Here is a 16847-nt window from a genome sequence, read left to right as displayed (position 1 = left end):
GGATATAAAATAAAACGTGTTGGTTCGTTTGACAAGTATTATGAGCCCAGTTGTTTTTTGTCGAACAATACAATTATATAACTATTATAATAACTAATCAAAACTACTGTAAAGATATCATGTATAAAATGGCACAGTTTTGGTATATTTTTTGTGAAGGCAAAACAGTATTTGTCGTTGTCTCGTTCAAAATGTATCATAATTATAGTACGATATTTATGTAAGAAGAAAAAACCGTGTCGCACTTTTGTAAACTGTATTGAGATTTTCGATGAAATATGATCCTAGATTCATTATTAATACTTAATTAGAACTATACTTTTAAGAACATAGGTAATGTCACAAATAATAATATTATCTTAATCTGCAGTTCGAAGTACTGTGCACTGATTGTATTCTAAAAGTGTACTTTGTTGAAACATGCAGATAAATAACCTTCAATGATATAGATGTTATTTTTATCTTTATAAATGTGTGAAATTGACGATATTATAAACAAAGAAAATGGTTATATATTATTTTTGCAAAAAAGATCAGAACACAAAATATAAATAATGAAAAAGGAAAAAGGAAACAAGAAAATAGATGAAGAAGAAATTAATCAATTATATAAGAACAAATGTTAACTGAAAGGTTAAATAGTTTACGAGCAGTAACGAAGGCGTTGACTGAAAAGTTTGGAGGGTTTTTTTAATGGGGTTTTTTTTTGGGGGGGGGGGGATTTAACGAAGTATGTAATTTCTAAAAATAGAAGATAAGAGTCAAATATTTACCAATTCCTTTGCATGACCCGGTCTGGTCCCTTAATATAACAGAACAATGAATTTTCAATATATATGAAGCACAACGGGCGTCACTAGTGGAGCTGGATCTGCCTAAGTGTTTTGGTCACCTGACAATTAATCGTTTTAAGTGGGTTCGTTTTGCTCAGAATTTTTGTTTTCAGTGTTGCTTTTTATGGACATAACTATTTGCATTTACGTCGTCTATTTGTTTTGATTTTGCAATACTTGCGGTGTCTCTTCGACTTATGAAGATTATAATGTTCCGTTAGTATATTTCGCTTATTTACAGGGTTGGTGTCAGTCGAGTTATCTCGGGTAGGTTCAGAAGGTTAAACTCGAGGGCTTCGGCTTGCCTGTCGATTAAACGACAGTACAGACACTATCTTGTTTCAGTCCTTCTTGTTTTAAGTCTGAATACCATGCATATTAGAGCCCTGGTATCACGGCGATTCCAGTCCTTCGTACTCATTATACTAATCTTTTTTGATATTTTCTCTATTTTTTTTAGGTTTTTGACCTTTATTCTCCCTGTATATTTCAGAGCTCGTTTATTCTCTATTCTTTATTTTTTGTCTTCACGGTTTGTCCTTTATTCTGCACTTCATGGCCAGTATTCTCAAGTTATTTTATAATCCCAATTCACACCCTTAACTTACTTAATCTATATATATATCCGGCGTAATAGATTGCGTGTCTTTCATTTTACTACTTATAATAATAATAATCAAATTCTTTATTTAACGAAGGTAACACATTTAACAATTACATGTTCATCTTCCATGAGGCCTTCAAAAACTATTAATACAAATAGAAAACCGACAAAAATACATACAAAATAAAATACATAATACAGTTAAATATAGCAGCTTAGATATTGAATAAGCACATACATGTATATGAATTCAGTAGAAGAAAATATGCATTAGTTTCGTGCATCTTTATTCTGTTCAGTTAGAAAATAGTTTGAACAGTTGGTCTTAAATGTATCTAAATTATCGATTTCTTTAATATTATTTGGTAAATTATTCCAGGTAATAAGACCAGAATATTTAAATGTTCTTTTTAAAAAAATCGGAATTAGGTCTTGGTACTGGTGTCTTAAAATTATTTTTGTTCAATTCAGAGATTTTTTGGGCTGTACACCATATATATCATACTTATGCTACATCACTCTTGTTACTATTGTAAGTTTTTATTTATTTTTCGATATGGAAGTCGGAATTTGCGCTCAACTTTAGCATGAATTTCGCTTAGTGATCCCTAGTATTAAAATAATGAGAGGGGATTTGCACTGGTTGCTAATAAAACAATTTAGCCAAAGAAAACAAAATGTGGCAATTTTATATGTTACCTTCCTAGTAAACAAAATATGAGCTCGTTATTGAAACTCTGAAGAGTATATCAGGATATATTATTTGTAGTCAAAAACGTAAAGAGTTGTTTATATATAACATGCGTGATTGATTTTCATTGTTTAGTTGATGGTGATTAATTATTCTCATCTTTATTTGAAAAAATTATCATTGTTTGCCTGGTCTGAGAACCGTAGTAGGCCAACTACCAATCAAGCCGTTCAAGTATCAATCAATCAATAAACATTAACTAAAAGTAGTTTGAGAAATACCAAACTGACAGATTGTTAGATTACCACTTTGAGAAACTCCCCATTGATAAGGTTAAAAGTTCAAGATACACAAGAACAATATTAAAACTTTGAAAATTACTTTTTGTATTCTTATTTGTCTGTAAAATCTACTAAAGAAAACTATTAATCTATGATTTAATATCCAGTTAATCATACCAATAAATTCCTGTTTTACGACAAATAAAAAGACTATTTACGGTAATCACCTGTTCTAAAAAAAGAAATTCGTCTCATAACAAGAGAAAGAAATTTATTTATATTTTGCGTTTTAAGAAAGAAAATGGACTGGAGATAATGTTTGTCAGAAGATGAACGCACGAACACAGGTTTTTGAACTTGTAAGTTGAAAGAGTTAATTGAAGAAACGTCTTTGATTCTCTATTTGTTGTCTAAATAAAAAATCTGGCGCCAGGAAAGATCATGAAATGAACACGCATTGTTCATGATTTTCAATGTGTTTCATCATTTTTCAAATGTCAAAATAAACGGCTAATAAACTCAGGCTTTTAAAGACAAAATGTAAATAGATTGTAATCTATGCCACAATTTCACCCTTACCTTGTCCTCTGGTAAAAATATAATTTCACATATTTATGAGGGTAGACATGCCCTTTGGCTTTAGCTTTAACAGAACCATCAGGTCATTTTCTGCTATCTTAAGGGCCAAATTGGGTGAAATTAATTTGTTTTGAATTGTCAAAATATCCTACATGTATTATGACTTTTCAGAGGTCTCAAATAATTTTGAGATTATTCTGTAATTTTTCGAAAGAAATTAATGTAACTTGATTGTCGAATTCAGTCTATGAAAACTGGTGAAGGTATTCTATTACGAATTATAGTTGGTCTCATTGGGGTCTAAGCATGACGTGGGATTGAAGATTTTTTGTAAGCATGATACATGAAAGTCAAATTATTGTGGCGTGAAAACAGGAAATGAGGTCTTGCAGGACCCGGGAAATGACAAAAAATGAGAATTGCTTTTGTACATACATGTAGTGTAAGCGGGATACAGGAATCTGACAAAACAGTATGGGGGATCTGGGATCGGAACCCCCCCAATGAGACCCCCATTGTAAACTCGCACCAACTTCAAGTCATACCACTAAAAAAAACCTCGTACCACTGCTAACTCGTACCAACTTATTTAAATGGTGTTTATTTATGAATATAGTTTCACCCCATTACCAATCTTATATGCATTAATATCTAATGATTTTTATACCCCATGTGGTACCCATACTCTATAGAGATGACCTGAGACTATCAGTTGGCTTTAATTTGCATACCTGCCAACTTTCACGATTTAGGGGTGTACTACACGATTTTGACCCTTAGTCACGATTGCACGATCGTGTTCCTGAAAAACCCTCTGAAACACGATTTAGTGAAAATCTACACAAAAATATTGTTGTTCCCGATTTTGAACTGTGTCAATGGAGGAAAATGGTGTTCAGCCAATCAAATTGTGTGTTTCTCATGATAAAATTAATCAGCCAATCAAAAACGTTTTCTCTCAAGATTGTTTTAACATGCTAGATATTGAACTTGTGTTGTATTCCACTGTTTGTTGATGTAAAAACGTGAACATGGCAAATGATTTTTCAACTGTAAGGAGGTTCTTACACAGAATAAGAATAAAAGCATAGCTGATTGACAAACTTCAATGATGCAGTACTACCATGCATATAATAAATAGTAGTTTATTCACTAATTTATTGACATTACATATACACTTGCTGTAGCATAATTTCATTTATTTATTCAATCATTTAAAGTATAATGTACTATTCATTATTTTTCACATGGACCCCCACACCCACATCAACATGAGGAATCCCTTAAATGAGGGACTACCCTTAGTCAAGGGGTCACTCTTGTAAAAAATAAAATAGAAAAATGTAGATTTATTAACTTTAAAATGGGAAATTCTGACATTATATTTGGAACAGCTTTTCTAAATGAAGAGTCCTATTATTTTGAATAATAAAGAAGATATAAGGCCAAGAACATATCAAAATTCTTGGACATGTGTTGACCATATAATACAAGATAGGTCATAAGATGTATAGTTCTTTTGGAAAAGTTTCTTCAAATAATATGCATATGAATGTGTGCTCATTTGTACTTTAAAAGTGGTTTTTAATGTCCTAACATTGAGGGGGGATCCCTATGTGTTGTTCCCAACCTGATAAAGGTCCTTCTTTGTATATAATTTTAAATTAGAAAAGTCGACAACTATTTAGTATCCTTACACATGAAAATAATTCCTGGTCTTACAGCTACATGTTCATATTTTCTGCTGATATAATAACTAGAATCATGCAAATAAACTTTAAAAAAGGGATGTAAGCTCATCTTACAAATCATGCAAATATGACACTTTTTCTAGACTACAAAACAGCACGCGCAAAATAGTCATCGCAAAGAATTTTAAACTTTGAAATTGTTGTCGCGCGCTAAAACCCCCATGGGCATTTTCAAAAGTTGGCAGGTATGAATTTGCTGGTGGATTTTTTTATGGATTACAAGTCAAATTGAGAATGGAAATGGGGAATGTGTCAACAAGACAACAACCAGACTAAGAGTAGAAAATCACCAATGGGTCTTCAACACAGCAAGAAAATCCTGCTGGCCACTCAACAAACATGTGTACTAGTGCAGTGATAATGGACATCATATTAAACTCTTAAATATGAACTGAAATTAAAGATCACACAAGACTTTTCACTAACAAAGCCAGAGGCACCTGACTTGCAACAAGCGCAAAAAAGCAGTGGAGTTAAACATGTTTTGTGAGTCAATTGATAACCCGAGCACACCAAGAAATGATCTTGTCCATGCTGTTATGAAAATCATTCTATTAGCATTTACATCTGTTTGATAATTGATTTTTTACTACTTTTATCTATTTTCATGATTTTACCAAAAATGTATATATTTTTATTTGTAGTCTGTTGAAGGGAGACAAATAGAAGAAGTAGTAGAAAGTAAGTTAAAGATATTGTTTTGGTTTCTGACTTGCTTGCCATTTCGATGTGTACTGCAGATTTGTACATGCATAATGATAACAACAGTCTGACATATTTTTCTAATATTGACAATTAATTTGTGTACAGCATGTACAGTGTAGACATATTTTTCTAATATTGACAATTAATTTGTGTGCAGCATGTACAGTGTAGACATATTTTTCTAATATCATGAATATTGACAATTAATTTGTGTACAGTGTAGACAATTTATTTTAATAAAATTCCAATTAGCCAATATCTCTTTATGAAGTTTTGTATGGTTTCTGTCAGTGATATAAAATAGTTATGAAAGGTACCAGGATTATAATTTTATACGCCAGACGCATGTTTCCTCTACATATGACTCATCAGTAATAACAAAACATTTAAAAAGCCAAAAAGGTTCAAAGTTAAAGAGCATAAATGTACATGAGTATTTTATAAAAAATTACACAGTACTCAGTAGCCTTTTTAAAGAGTTAATAAAACATAAAATATCTTTCACATTTACTGTTATAAGTATGTTTATATATTTGCATTTACCTCATCTACAATGCAGAAATAAATGTAACTTGTACAAGTACATGTAGTAACCCGACTGTATGCACATTATGATTTTGTCGTCATATCTACATGTACATGTATAGAGGTATATAAAAAGTTAATAAGTTTAATTTGCTCTTCTTATTACATTCAAACACTACAATAGTTAATAGGTTTTACAAATTCATGTGATTTTGAAAATAAATATTGTATAAAAATGTGGTGAATCAGATTGATTGATTGAATATTGGTTGCATAACGTTCAGTGGCAAATATTTCATGCTTGTCAGGAAGAGAAGTTAAAATAAATACAAAAGGTACATGTACATGAGGTAGGACAAGTAATAATAGAAGCAATCTGGGGAAAATTGGATTGTTATAATTACTAGCCAATGAGGAAATATTCGATGTAGGGACAGAAATTTTGCCTTGCCACAGGCCCCCTATGGACCCCTATTAGACTTGTTGCAAAGGTTCCTAAGTGCAAAGAGCGTGGCATTCTCTTTACATAAGGCATCAGATTTAACGTCCCAATTCTGACCGGAAGTGGCTGCAAACTTGATGCATCCTGCACAGCCAACCTGACGACCCACTTTATCAAGCTTTCAACTGCTATTTGGAAAAAGACCAAGTTACCATATAATTATACTTGGGGGTTGGTGAGTCAGATGAATTACTAATGTTTGATTATTTACAGGTATCTTTCATACATTGCTACTACACAGAACTATAGGAAAGGTATGTATGATCTTATATAAAAATATGAAAATAAGGAGATGTGGTATGATTGCCAATACGCAAATAAAACATCTTTTCACCAGAGTCCAAATGATTCAGAAATAAGCAATCATAGGTTAATGTTGTCTGCCTTTGACAATGAAAAAACCCTAACAGCATACAGGTAGTCAGAAAAACCAGTAAGCAATCAACCCTTCTCTTTCCTTAGACAATAGTGTTACAGCACAACATATACATGTAGAATAATCATGATAATCACAAATGAACCTTTTATATAATAAACATTGTTAAAATTATTTGTAACAACTTAAATCAGATTGCATATTTCATGAGGGGACCTCTGTGGTTGACTGTTTAAGTAGTTACTACTGTTATCACTAGCCAGTCAACACTGATGTTGTGAGTTCAAACCTGCTCTAGCAGGTGCGCTCGACTCCAACAATCTTAATTGACTAGGATTTTCAGTTTTCCTTTCAAAGGTCAGTGGTTTTCTCCAGGCACTCTGGCTTCCTCCATCAATACACCATGAAATAGCCTAAATGGGCAGCTTAAAAGTGGCGTTAAAACACAAAAAAAAACAAACACTATCAAATCATATTTCATGTATTTATTTCAGTTTCACTTCAAACAAGAATCAAGTTATTCTATAGGAACAGTTGGTATAGTAGATGTAGACTGTGATTTTATAGACTTTACTTATGTAAGTATTACATGGTGTATACTTATGGATTTATTATTAATTGTGGGAAACCAATTTTTCATGGATTTCATGTGTATCTGAGAACCACAAAATTAAAGATTAAACAAAAAACAACTTTTCTATGAGCATATAAGGCAGAATTTGGCAAATCCATGGATTTTTTTTAAACTGTGAAAACTAGTACCAACAAAAATAAATGATTCATCACTCAGTATATAATTTTTCTCCATTTTGACAATTATTTTGTGTTTTCATTTTTCAAATGTTTTTATGGACCTTATTGGTCAAAAGTAATGCCTTGTACAAATTAAATGCTACAAAAATATATTTTAAATCCAATTCAGAAAAAAGTTGTAGCACATATATTTTTAGTTTTGATATTGAGAAATGAGGTTTAAAAAGTTCAAGAATGTCCATCAAATGATTTAGTATTGGGAAATAACTCATTTGTTTTTGTTGTTTTTAAATTACTGCTTTGACCTATCATGGTTTAGTTTTATAAATTGTGACTTGGATGGAGAAATGTTTCATTGCGACTCATATCACATCTTTCTATACCTATCTAGATTGTCTGTTTGATTGGATAAAACATAGATTATCACATTTAATACTGAAGAGATGAGGAACTGCCTACATAGAGCAAATTTTGCTGTCCATCTTTAATACATGAATATGAAAAAAGGTACATTGATGGATAGTCAAGATCCTAAAGATTTCCTATATGTTTTGTAGGTGAGGACAGCCTCAGATGAATTAGACAGGAAGTTGAAAGGTCATGTATCTTTGTTCAGGGATACATTAAGGAGTCAGGATGGACCAGGGTCTGGACAGGTATGTATTATATTGTGTCATTCTAGCTCAAATCTTTCTTCTTTTCTAAATGATTGCTGATGATATTTAAGGATCAATTCACTGTTTTAGATATCGTTCAGTAGTATATCAGAGTATCGTCACCATCAATCACTACGTTTCATGGCCACTAAATCTACACTTAAAAAAGTGATTTTTGAGTGTGCTGTACATATACATGTTTATTGTTTGAAATGTATAGAAATATTGTAAGAATGGAAACATTAAAAAAAATTGAAAATGAAAATGGGGAATGTGTCAAAGAGACAACAACCTGACGTTAGAACAGACAACAGCAGAAGGTCACCAACAGGTCTTCAATGCAACAAGAATTTCCCTCACCCTGAGTCATCCTTCAGCTGGCCCCTAAACAAATATATATAGTATGGTATTCATTAATACTAGTTCTGTGATAATGAATGCCATACTAAACTCCAAATTGTACACAAAAACTAAAATTAAAAATAATACAATACTGACAAAGGATCGATGCTTCTGATTTGGGACAGGCGCAAAAATGTGGCGGGGTTAAACATGTTAATGAGATCTCAATATTATTGGTATTTGTTGTAAAAAGTAACTGCCAAGATTAAATCACCTTGTATCAATGCAAACTTGATTATACTATGATATTTCCAAGACAAAAGTTTTATTTAATTTATTTTCAGATCTCATTAGAATTTTACCAGAAAAAGAAAACAAGATGGCTATTTTCCCCAGAATGCATTCCATGGGAAGTGTGGACCATAAAACTGGATATACTCACTCTATCTAATGAAAGTGGTTAGTATCTTCCTGTGCTACATGTATTTCAATGTGAAATCAGATCTTTTAAGAAGATGTTGGATGAGCGCCAATGAGACAACTCTCCATCCATGTCACAATATGAAAAAGTAAACCATTATAGGTCAGAGTATGGCCTTCAACACAGAGCCTTGTTTCACACCGAACAGCTGGCTGTAAAGAGACCCATACACATTATAAATGACAAGTTTAACCCAATTCAAACAGAAAGATCAATGTTCAAATCTATATATAAAAAAGAAGATGTGGTATGATTGCCAATGAGACAACTAACCACAAAAGGCCAATATGACATACATTAACAACTATAGGTGACCGTACGGCATTCAACAATGAGCAAAACCCATACCGCATAGTCAGTCATAAAAGGCCCCGATAAGACAATGTAAAACAATTCAAACGAGAAAACTAATTGCCTTATTGAGATATTTGGAGAGAAAAGTTTTTATTTGAATTGTTTTATTTATTTAACATATACATATTTATATAATTAGCCACAAAATTAAAAAACCTTAGCAGAAAATAACCAGTTCACAAAATCACAGTGATCACTTTCTCATATTGAAACTACAAAAGAAAATACCAGGAAAAACAAGAATGAAGAATGACAAAATGAAAAATTATAGTATTTTAGCTATTTTAGGAAGTACAAAACAGAAGGAGGGGAAATTGGCATTATGGGCATCATTTATAACTAGCACATGTACAATTCTGTAGTGAACTATCATAATAATTAAATTATATTTTTTTTAAACAACTACCAACAATAACTTATGACAATGTTTGATAAATATTCATTTTTTTGTAGAGAGACAATTATTACGGGAAAAACTTGGAGAAGTTTTAGCAGAGAAATTGATGTATGTAGCTGAAGCTATGAATAGACATGAATATGTTCCTAAAATGCCAAACCAGTCCGAACTGGATCTTGTATTTGATACCACTATAGCTGATGTTCAACCTTATTTGTATAGGGTAAGTTAACAGAAAACCAGTTCACACTTCAACTGGTTTACTGATCTGCTTCTAGTCTGAACTGGATCTTGTATCATGTATACCCACAGAACCTTAAGGATAAAGGGCTAATAAATTAGTATACATTGAAAGAAAAACTGGTCAAAAGTACAGATTGCTTCACAGTTTTGGTACAGTGATTTGACTCACTTAAAAATAGACATTTTCAGTCTTATAATTAATAAGAGAGACTTCTTCATATAATTAGATTATTATACCAACAATTAAAAAAGATTTCAAAAATATCTCAACCTTAGTCTGGAAATCTTACTGAGGGAAAAAAAATGCTATATTGTGGATTCATTTATTTTCGTGGGTACCAATTTTCATGGATGAAGGAAAATTTGCATGTTCATGGACATTTAATTTCAAGGTTGTGCCGAAGTCTGCATACAAGCCTTTGAAAAATTTGTCATTTGTTCAACATTAAATTTTGGTTCACCTTTACCCACAAAATCCACGAAAATTAGTTTGAAACGAATAATAATATATCCACAGTAATCAGGACATTTCTATTTTCAAAATAATACTGTGAGATTTACCCTGAATTATTCTTAATTTACAGATATCACACCAGATCATGACACCTACCCAATCTGTCAGTAATAATACTTTTGAGATTTACCCTTAATATTTCTTTGTTTACTGATATTTCATCTGTCAGTAATAATACTTTGAGAGGTAAATCTGATATTTTTTATATTTACAGATATCCCACCAGACCACAACACCTCCCCCATCTGTCAGTAATACCATGAGGAAATTCCTGAAGGACACACTGGCATTCTGATACCACTCATCATTCATGAAGATTTTGCATTATTGGAAAATTCCTTAAAAGAGTGTACATTTGCATTGTCACCAAAATACTACTGTTTAGCATAAGATTAAATCATGGGAAATTCCTTAAAGTGTGAACATTAGCATTGTGATTTAAACTCCACTGTGCAGCAAAAAATTGAATCATGGGAAAATTCCGAAAAATGATGTACATTAGCACCAATCTTCCTTGTGAAGCAAAAGATTGAATCATGTGGAAAATTCCTAATGTAAGACTCATTATAATGTATTAAAGTTTCATGATAGGAAATTGCCTTGTATTTTAATTGGTAATTTTTCGAAAATCATGAATTTATATGATATTGTACAAGTTAAAAAAAATCATGACTTAGTTGGACATAGGTAAGGTGCTTGGTATATATATTTATTATCTCCCCTTAATAATTCCCTTCAAATATTGAAGCAGTATGATATATAAAATATCTCACCACACTAAATATAATCATCATGTGTGTACTATATTTCAGTGTGTTTCATTCAAATTTTCCAACATTCATTGTTAAATTTAATCACCAATTGTAAATTTTCACCTAATCACCTTGGCTCCATTAAGTTGAAAATTTTCCCATAGTTTTGAACAAATACTAACAATTGAATGTGTTATTAATGTCTACATTTTTGTGAATTGTATGTTAATGATATTAAAATTAAGATGCATAAATTCATGACATTTTGATATGTAGTGTTTAATTAACATGCAGATAATTTGTAACCTTTTAAACTTATGATGTGTGCTGAACTAATAAATGTTAAGGATTTTTATGGCCCAACAGTGTCAGAGGAGGCTTTAAGTGTTACACTTGTCTTCTTGTCATACATATGTGTGTCCTGTGTTTGGGTTTACATTCTCCAACTGAAGTCTTGCATCAACCAAATGTTATAAAAGTTATACACAATTATTATTACCACTAATCTCAGATCAACTTTGAAAGGTGGTGTCACTATAACTGTTCTAGTTTTATGGTCTGTTGAAATTGAATGTCAGAATTGTATCTTTTATGCTATTGTCATTGTAGTAATACATGTAATAGTAGTGATAAGTTATAAAAATAGTAAATGGTAACAAGTCTTTTTTTTGTTGCAACATATACATGATATAAGATTTTTTTTTAAATTCTTAATTTTTCATTAATTATAAACAGTGATCAGTGATAAGTTGGGATTTAAAGTTAGAGTGGGACAGATTTAAGAATAAGGATGTGTTAGTGCAGTTTCTTGCCGGGAAAGGGACAACTTTAAAATGATGTTAATAAACAGAAATTACTGGATCTATAATACTTTATAATTGCTAAAAGCTGTTTCTAGTTTAGATAAAATGATAATTTTGCATTGAGAAGTATTTACCAGTGTTTTCCAAAAAAAGAATATGTTTTTGCCTCTTTGTGTTAGGTTAAATGAAGCTTAAGGAGATCTGGTGGGGGAAAATACAACATTCATATAAGGTCACAAAATGGATTATTATATTTACTGCAATAAATGTTATTCCAATGCAATATATACTTTATATTTCAAGATCAAACCAAACAATCTACTAAACTTTATAATTAATCACTAAAGTATGTCTGATATAGATAATGTTCAAAGACTTGATATGAAATAAATAACCAATTTGAATAAATAATTACTGGTACTTGATTTTGACAAATGGTTCTGATTTGTATCACTAAGTTACTAACGGTTTAATGATATTTTGTGATATTGATATTTCTAGTCAGGACGTATATTTTCAGTTTATAAGCAAGGATGCAATGGCAAGTTTTTAAGGTTTGATGTAAAATTGTGTTGCAGTTTTTTGTTTTGTATTTGCATTACATCTGATATTAAACATAAATCGTGAAACAGCAAAATTGACATTACACCATTATGTGCAGGGGAATGATTGTAATACTAATACAAAAAATGTAATTCTCTGCAAATTTCCAATCTAGGCAACCCTTTCTTGTCTTGCTTTGTGAATAATTCAGTTTGAAGGAAACCACTTTATAATTATTTCAATGGTATTTGATATGCAGTTTTATAAGCTTTGGCTTTTCTCATTCCAACTGATGTTATTTGGCCTAACACCTTAAAATCATTATTCATGACTTTAAATTTTTCAATATTTTCCTTTTCAAATATTACCAATTTGATTTCTACCTTTCCATTTTATTATCAAAATTACAAAAAGTGATAATATATCTGTATTGATAGCTTATTCCATGACTCAAAGCAAGCAGAAGAGCTGTTATTCAGTAAGGAAAACACTATTAAATGTCATAATTTATTATAAAACAACATGTATGATGCTGCCCCATTATATGGTTGTTGTTTTTTTGTATGTGGATAGTTTTCTCAGGAAAATAAATCATTCATAACAATGATCACTGCAACCTATATTTTGTGACTGTATGAAATATGAATAATTGAATTATAGGTGAATATTTATGTAAATTCATAACTAAAAAAAACTAGTTGTTGGAATGATTAGCTAAAAAACAACTTTTGCACACACAAAAAAACAAAATAAAATTCATCTCAAATATATGTCAAATGTGTGGTTTTTTTTTAATTTGCTTTAATATTCACAAGACAAAAATAACAAAAAAAAACCCAAGCAATGACCTTATCATTCGAATCAATAAATAAGAATAAACACAGATAACTTCAATCAAACTGTCACAAACAACAAACACATTTAAAATTCAAAATAACACATGGTGATTGTTGGTTCAATTCAATACTATATTCAAACATGGTGTATGTTTTCAGATTTGCTTTTAGTTTTTTGTTTTGTATGGATCTGCAAAAGGGAATAGTACAACAATAGTAAATAAATACTAATAGATTAATATGTTTAACTTAGTTAGTGCTTTTAATGTTCAGAATATTAGTTGAATCCCATATGTTTTGAGAGAATCATTTAGTTTCAACATTTTTGAAAAAAATAACCAAGGAAGGTGTAATATACAAACCATTGTGACTGCGTTTCACTTTGAGTTGTGTTAGGTAGCCTAAATATACATAGTGGATTGCTTACCAACAAAATTATGAGCCAATTTACAAATCCTGTTGCATTATTGGAGGTAAAATGTTAAAGTTTATCTGATTGGTTGAACTGTATTTTTCCTAGGATAAGCTGACTTCCTGTATTCATCAATTAACTTGTTATTAATATACATTGTATTTACTGGTGACTTGTATATTCTACTAAAATAGGTACAGAACAACATTTAATTATTAAATAGCTGTTGTGTATCAGTTTACAAGACAGTTGTGCATTTGATAAAAAAAAAGAATTAATCACATTTTTTTTATTGTTAATATTTAATTCTTTGATGATACATGTATGTTATTAAAAGATGTATGTATTTTCAATATTGAATGATTTTCATAAAATGTTGTACAATGTACATGAAGTGACTGTTTAGTTATTTCTCATAGCTACATTATTAAGATGTACATTTGAATCATTGCCAGTATTTATATTGTGTCCTAACATAAAGTTCAACAATAAATAATATTTTACCAAAAGTTTTAATTTTTTTTTCGGGGGCAATTCACAACAGCAAAGTGTATTGCACAAAAGCAAAAATTTGAGTATAGATTCAAATTATATAACCAATTCTAAGTTCTAGGATTACAGTTATTCTGTGTTAGAAACCTATTATGTGTCAAATAATTAATTACAATTTCAGACCTGTATCAAGCATGAATATTGTGTCTTTTTTTATCCTAACCTTTCAGTGTTGAGCTGCTTCGGATGTATCCAGCTGCGCTTCACAAAGCAATTTATTCACTGCTGTAGGTATACAATTTCTCCTATATAACTGTACAATGTTTTGATCACAAAGTAATTTTAGGCCTATTCCATTGAAAAAGACGAAGAGGGGTATTAGTATAGGACTTTTAATCCCTACAACCAACAGCCATTATTTAGATAAATTTCCATAATGGTAATATACACATACTGGAAAAAACCCATTACCCACATTCAATAATAGATTTTTCCTACCTACCACCCACCCAGACATTTTAATAGAATAGCCCTTAGGCATTGAATTGTTTTGAGATACTAGGAAATAGCATCTTTCATTGTTTTTCTGCATCTTTGAGAATTTCTTCTTTAATGTACCACATGGTTCACACATTCCAGTAATAAATTTCCAAATAAATTATAAAAATTATCTATTTACAGGTTGGTAGTCCAAGATGGGTCGCAAATAGTGATGTGCTAGTCACTGACAGACAATTCTCACAATTATCATTGATATAAAACGAATTACGTGTTTTTTATTACCGGAATAAAAACGCACTTGGCTTTTTCAAGTGGCTTCTCCCACTGATAAACTTTTTATTTTAATTTTAGGTTACGAATTAGAACATAACTGCACTTTCATATCATATGGCTCTTGTATATTTCGATTATTGAAATGTTACGCATGTCCATTTACATAATACATTCTTCATTTTCTGGAGTGGTTTGCTCCCAGATCTATGAGACTGGTGAACTAAAATTGACACTACACTAGTCAGTATTTCAAAAAATCAAAATGTAGCCGTTGTTTCATTCTTTTTTTTTTTTTATAATGAATTTTCTTTATTGTAACAAATAGATTAGCACAACATGTATGAACAAAGGTGTACAGAATGGCATTTTAACACAAAAGAAGTATTATATAATAAAACAACAATTGAATATATATGGTGGTGCAATAGTAGCTTGAAAATAAATAAATATCTTATAACATTGAAGTCTTACTTGTTCTTGCGATATGCATAAGTGGTGTTTCAATCAAATTTTAACATTTATTATTTATTCTATGATAGGGGCCCAGGGACTCCAGTATTTGTTATATTCCTCTACAGAGAGGTTTTTAAATGAAATGTATTTTTCTAAATTCAAGTGTTCCTTTAAATAGTTTTTTAAAGCATTTAAATTTGGCAAAACTTCTTGTAGTTTTGTTCGGTAGATGTAGTATTTTGAAAAAAGAATAATCTTATTTTTAACAAAATTCAATTTAACATTTTCTAAGATACCAAATAAAATAATCATAATATTCAAAGGCAGTTCAATATTTGTCATTTCAAAAATCCAAATGTTTAGTGCATGCCAGAGACTGGCGACCATCGGACAGCTCCAAAATAAATGTTCTATGGTCTCTGGTCCTTCTTTACAAAATGTACACATGTTGTTACTATTTATTTTCATCTTGTAAAGTAGTGAATTAGTTCCCAAAATTCTATGGATAATTCTATATTGGAACCAGCTAAGCTTAGTGCTTTTACTATATTTTGTACACGAAGTGTGTATTTTTTTCCAGTTAATACCAGTCATATTAAGATGGTTCTCCCATTTTTCCTTTGCAGCAAATGTAATATATTTTTCATTCAATATGTTGTACATGTCTTTTGAACCTTTTTTTGATTCAAAAAAGATAATTATGTTAAAAGGTATTATTGCATGAATTTTTCTCTCGTTTACTTCAATATTTCATTCTTAACTATATTTCTTTCCTTTCTTTTCTAACGATAAACAATTAAGATAATGTCTAAGATTGATACAGTAAGACACCTACGTCACTAGTGATTATGTCTATGTTATATTTAGCGCAAAATTGATCTAGTCCTCACTTATTCGGACATCTATAATATGTAAAACACGACCCATACACTTCAACTGGGTCGATGACACTGCTGTGTAGTTTTAATTCTCCGAGGGTTTCACCAGCCTAGTAGTCAGCACTTCTGTGCTGACATGAATTATCATTCATATGGTCATACATGTATTTATAAATTAACTGTTTACAAATTTTTTTGAAGATTTGGAATGCTTAGGCTTTTCTACCTCAGGAATAGACTACCTTAGCTGTAATTGGCAAAACTTTTAAGAATTTTGGTCCTCAATGCTCTTTAAATTCGTACTTTATTGGCCTTTT

General features: G+C 30.7%; 1 protein-coding gene across 1 annotated transcript; it reads left to right on the top strand.

The window, feature by feature from the left end:
- The first annotated feature begins 2594 nt into the window (after positions 1-2594).
- On the top strand, positions 2595-14442 carry LOC134697304 (autophagy-related protein 101-like). The gene is made up of 8 exons (XM_063559495.1): positions 2595-2768; positions 5384-5420; positions 6685-6725; positions 7342-7425; positions 8158-8256; positions 8943-9057; positions 9887-10053; positions 10802-14442. Exons 1-8 carry the CDS (start codon positions 2739-2741, stop codon positions 10880-10882), a joined length of 654 nt encoding a protein of 217 aa, XP_063415565.1. The 5' UTR covers positions 2595-2738; the 3' UTR covers positions 10883-14442.
- The last annotated feature ends 2405 nt before the right edge of the window (positions 14443-16847 follow it).

The sequence above is a fragment of the Mytilus trossulus genome, chromosome 14 (genome assembly GCF_036588685.1).
Source record: "Mytilus trossulus isolate FHL-02 chromosome 14, PNRI_Mtr1.1.1.hap1, whole genome shotgun sequence".
Lineage (NCBI taxonomy): Eukaryota > Metazoa > Mollusca > Bivalvia > Mytilida > Mytilidae > Mytilus > Mytilus trossulus.
The sequence above is the reverse complement of the archived record's forward strand: the minus strand, read 5'-3'. Positions and strand labels throughout refer to the sequence as shown.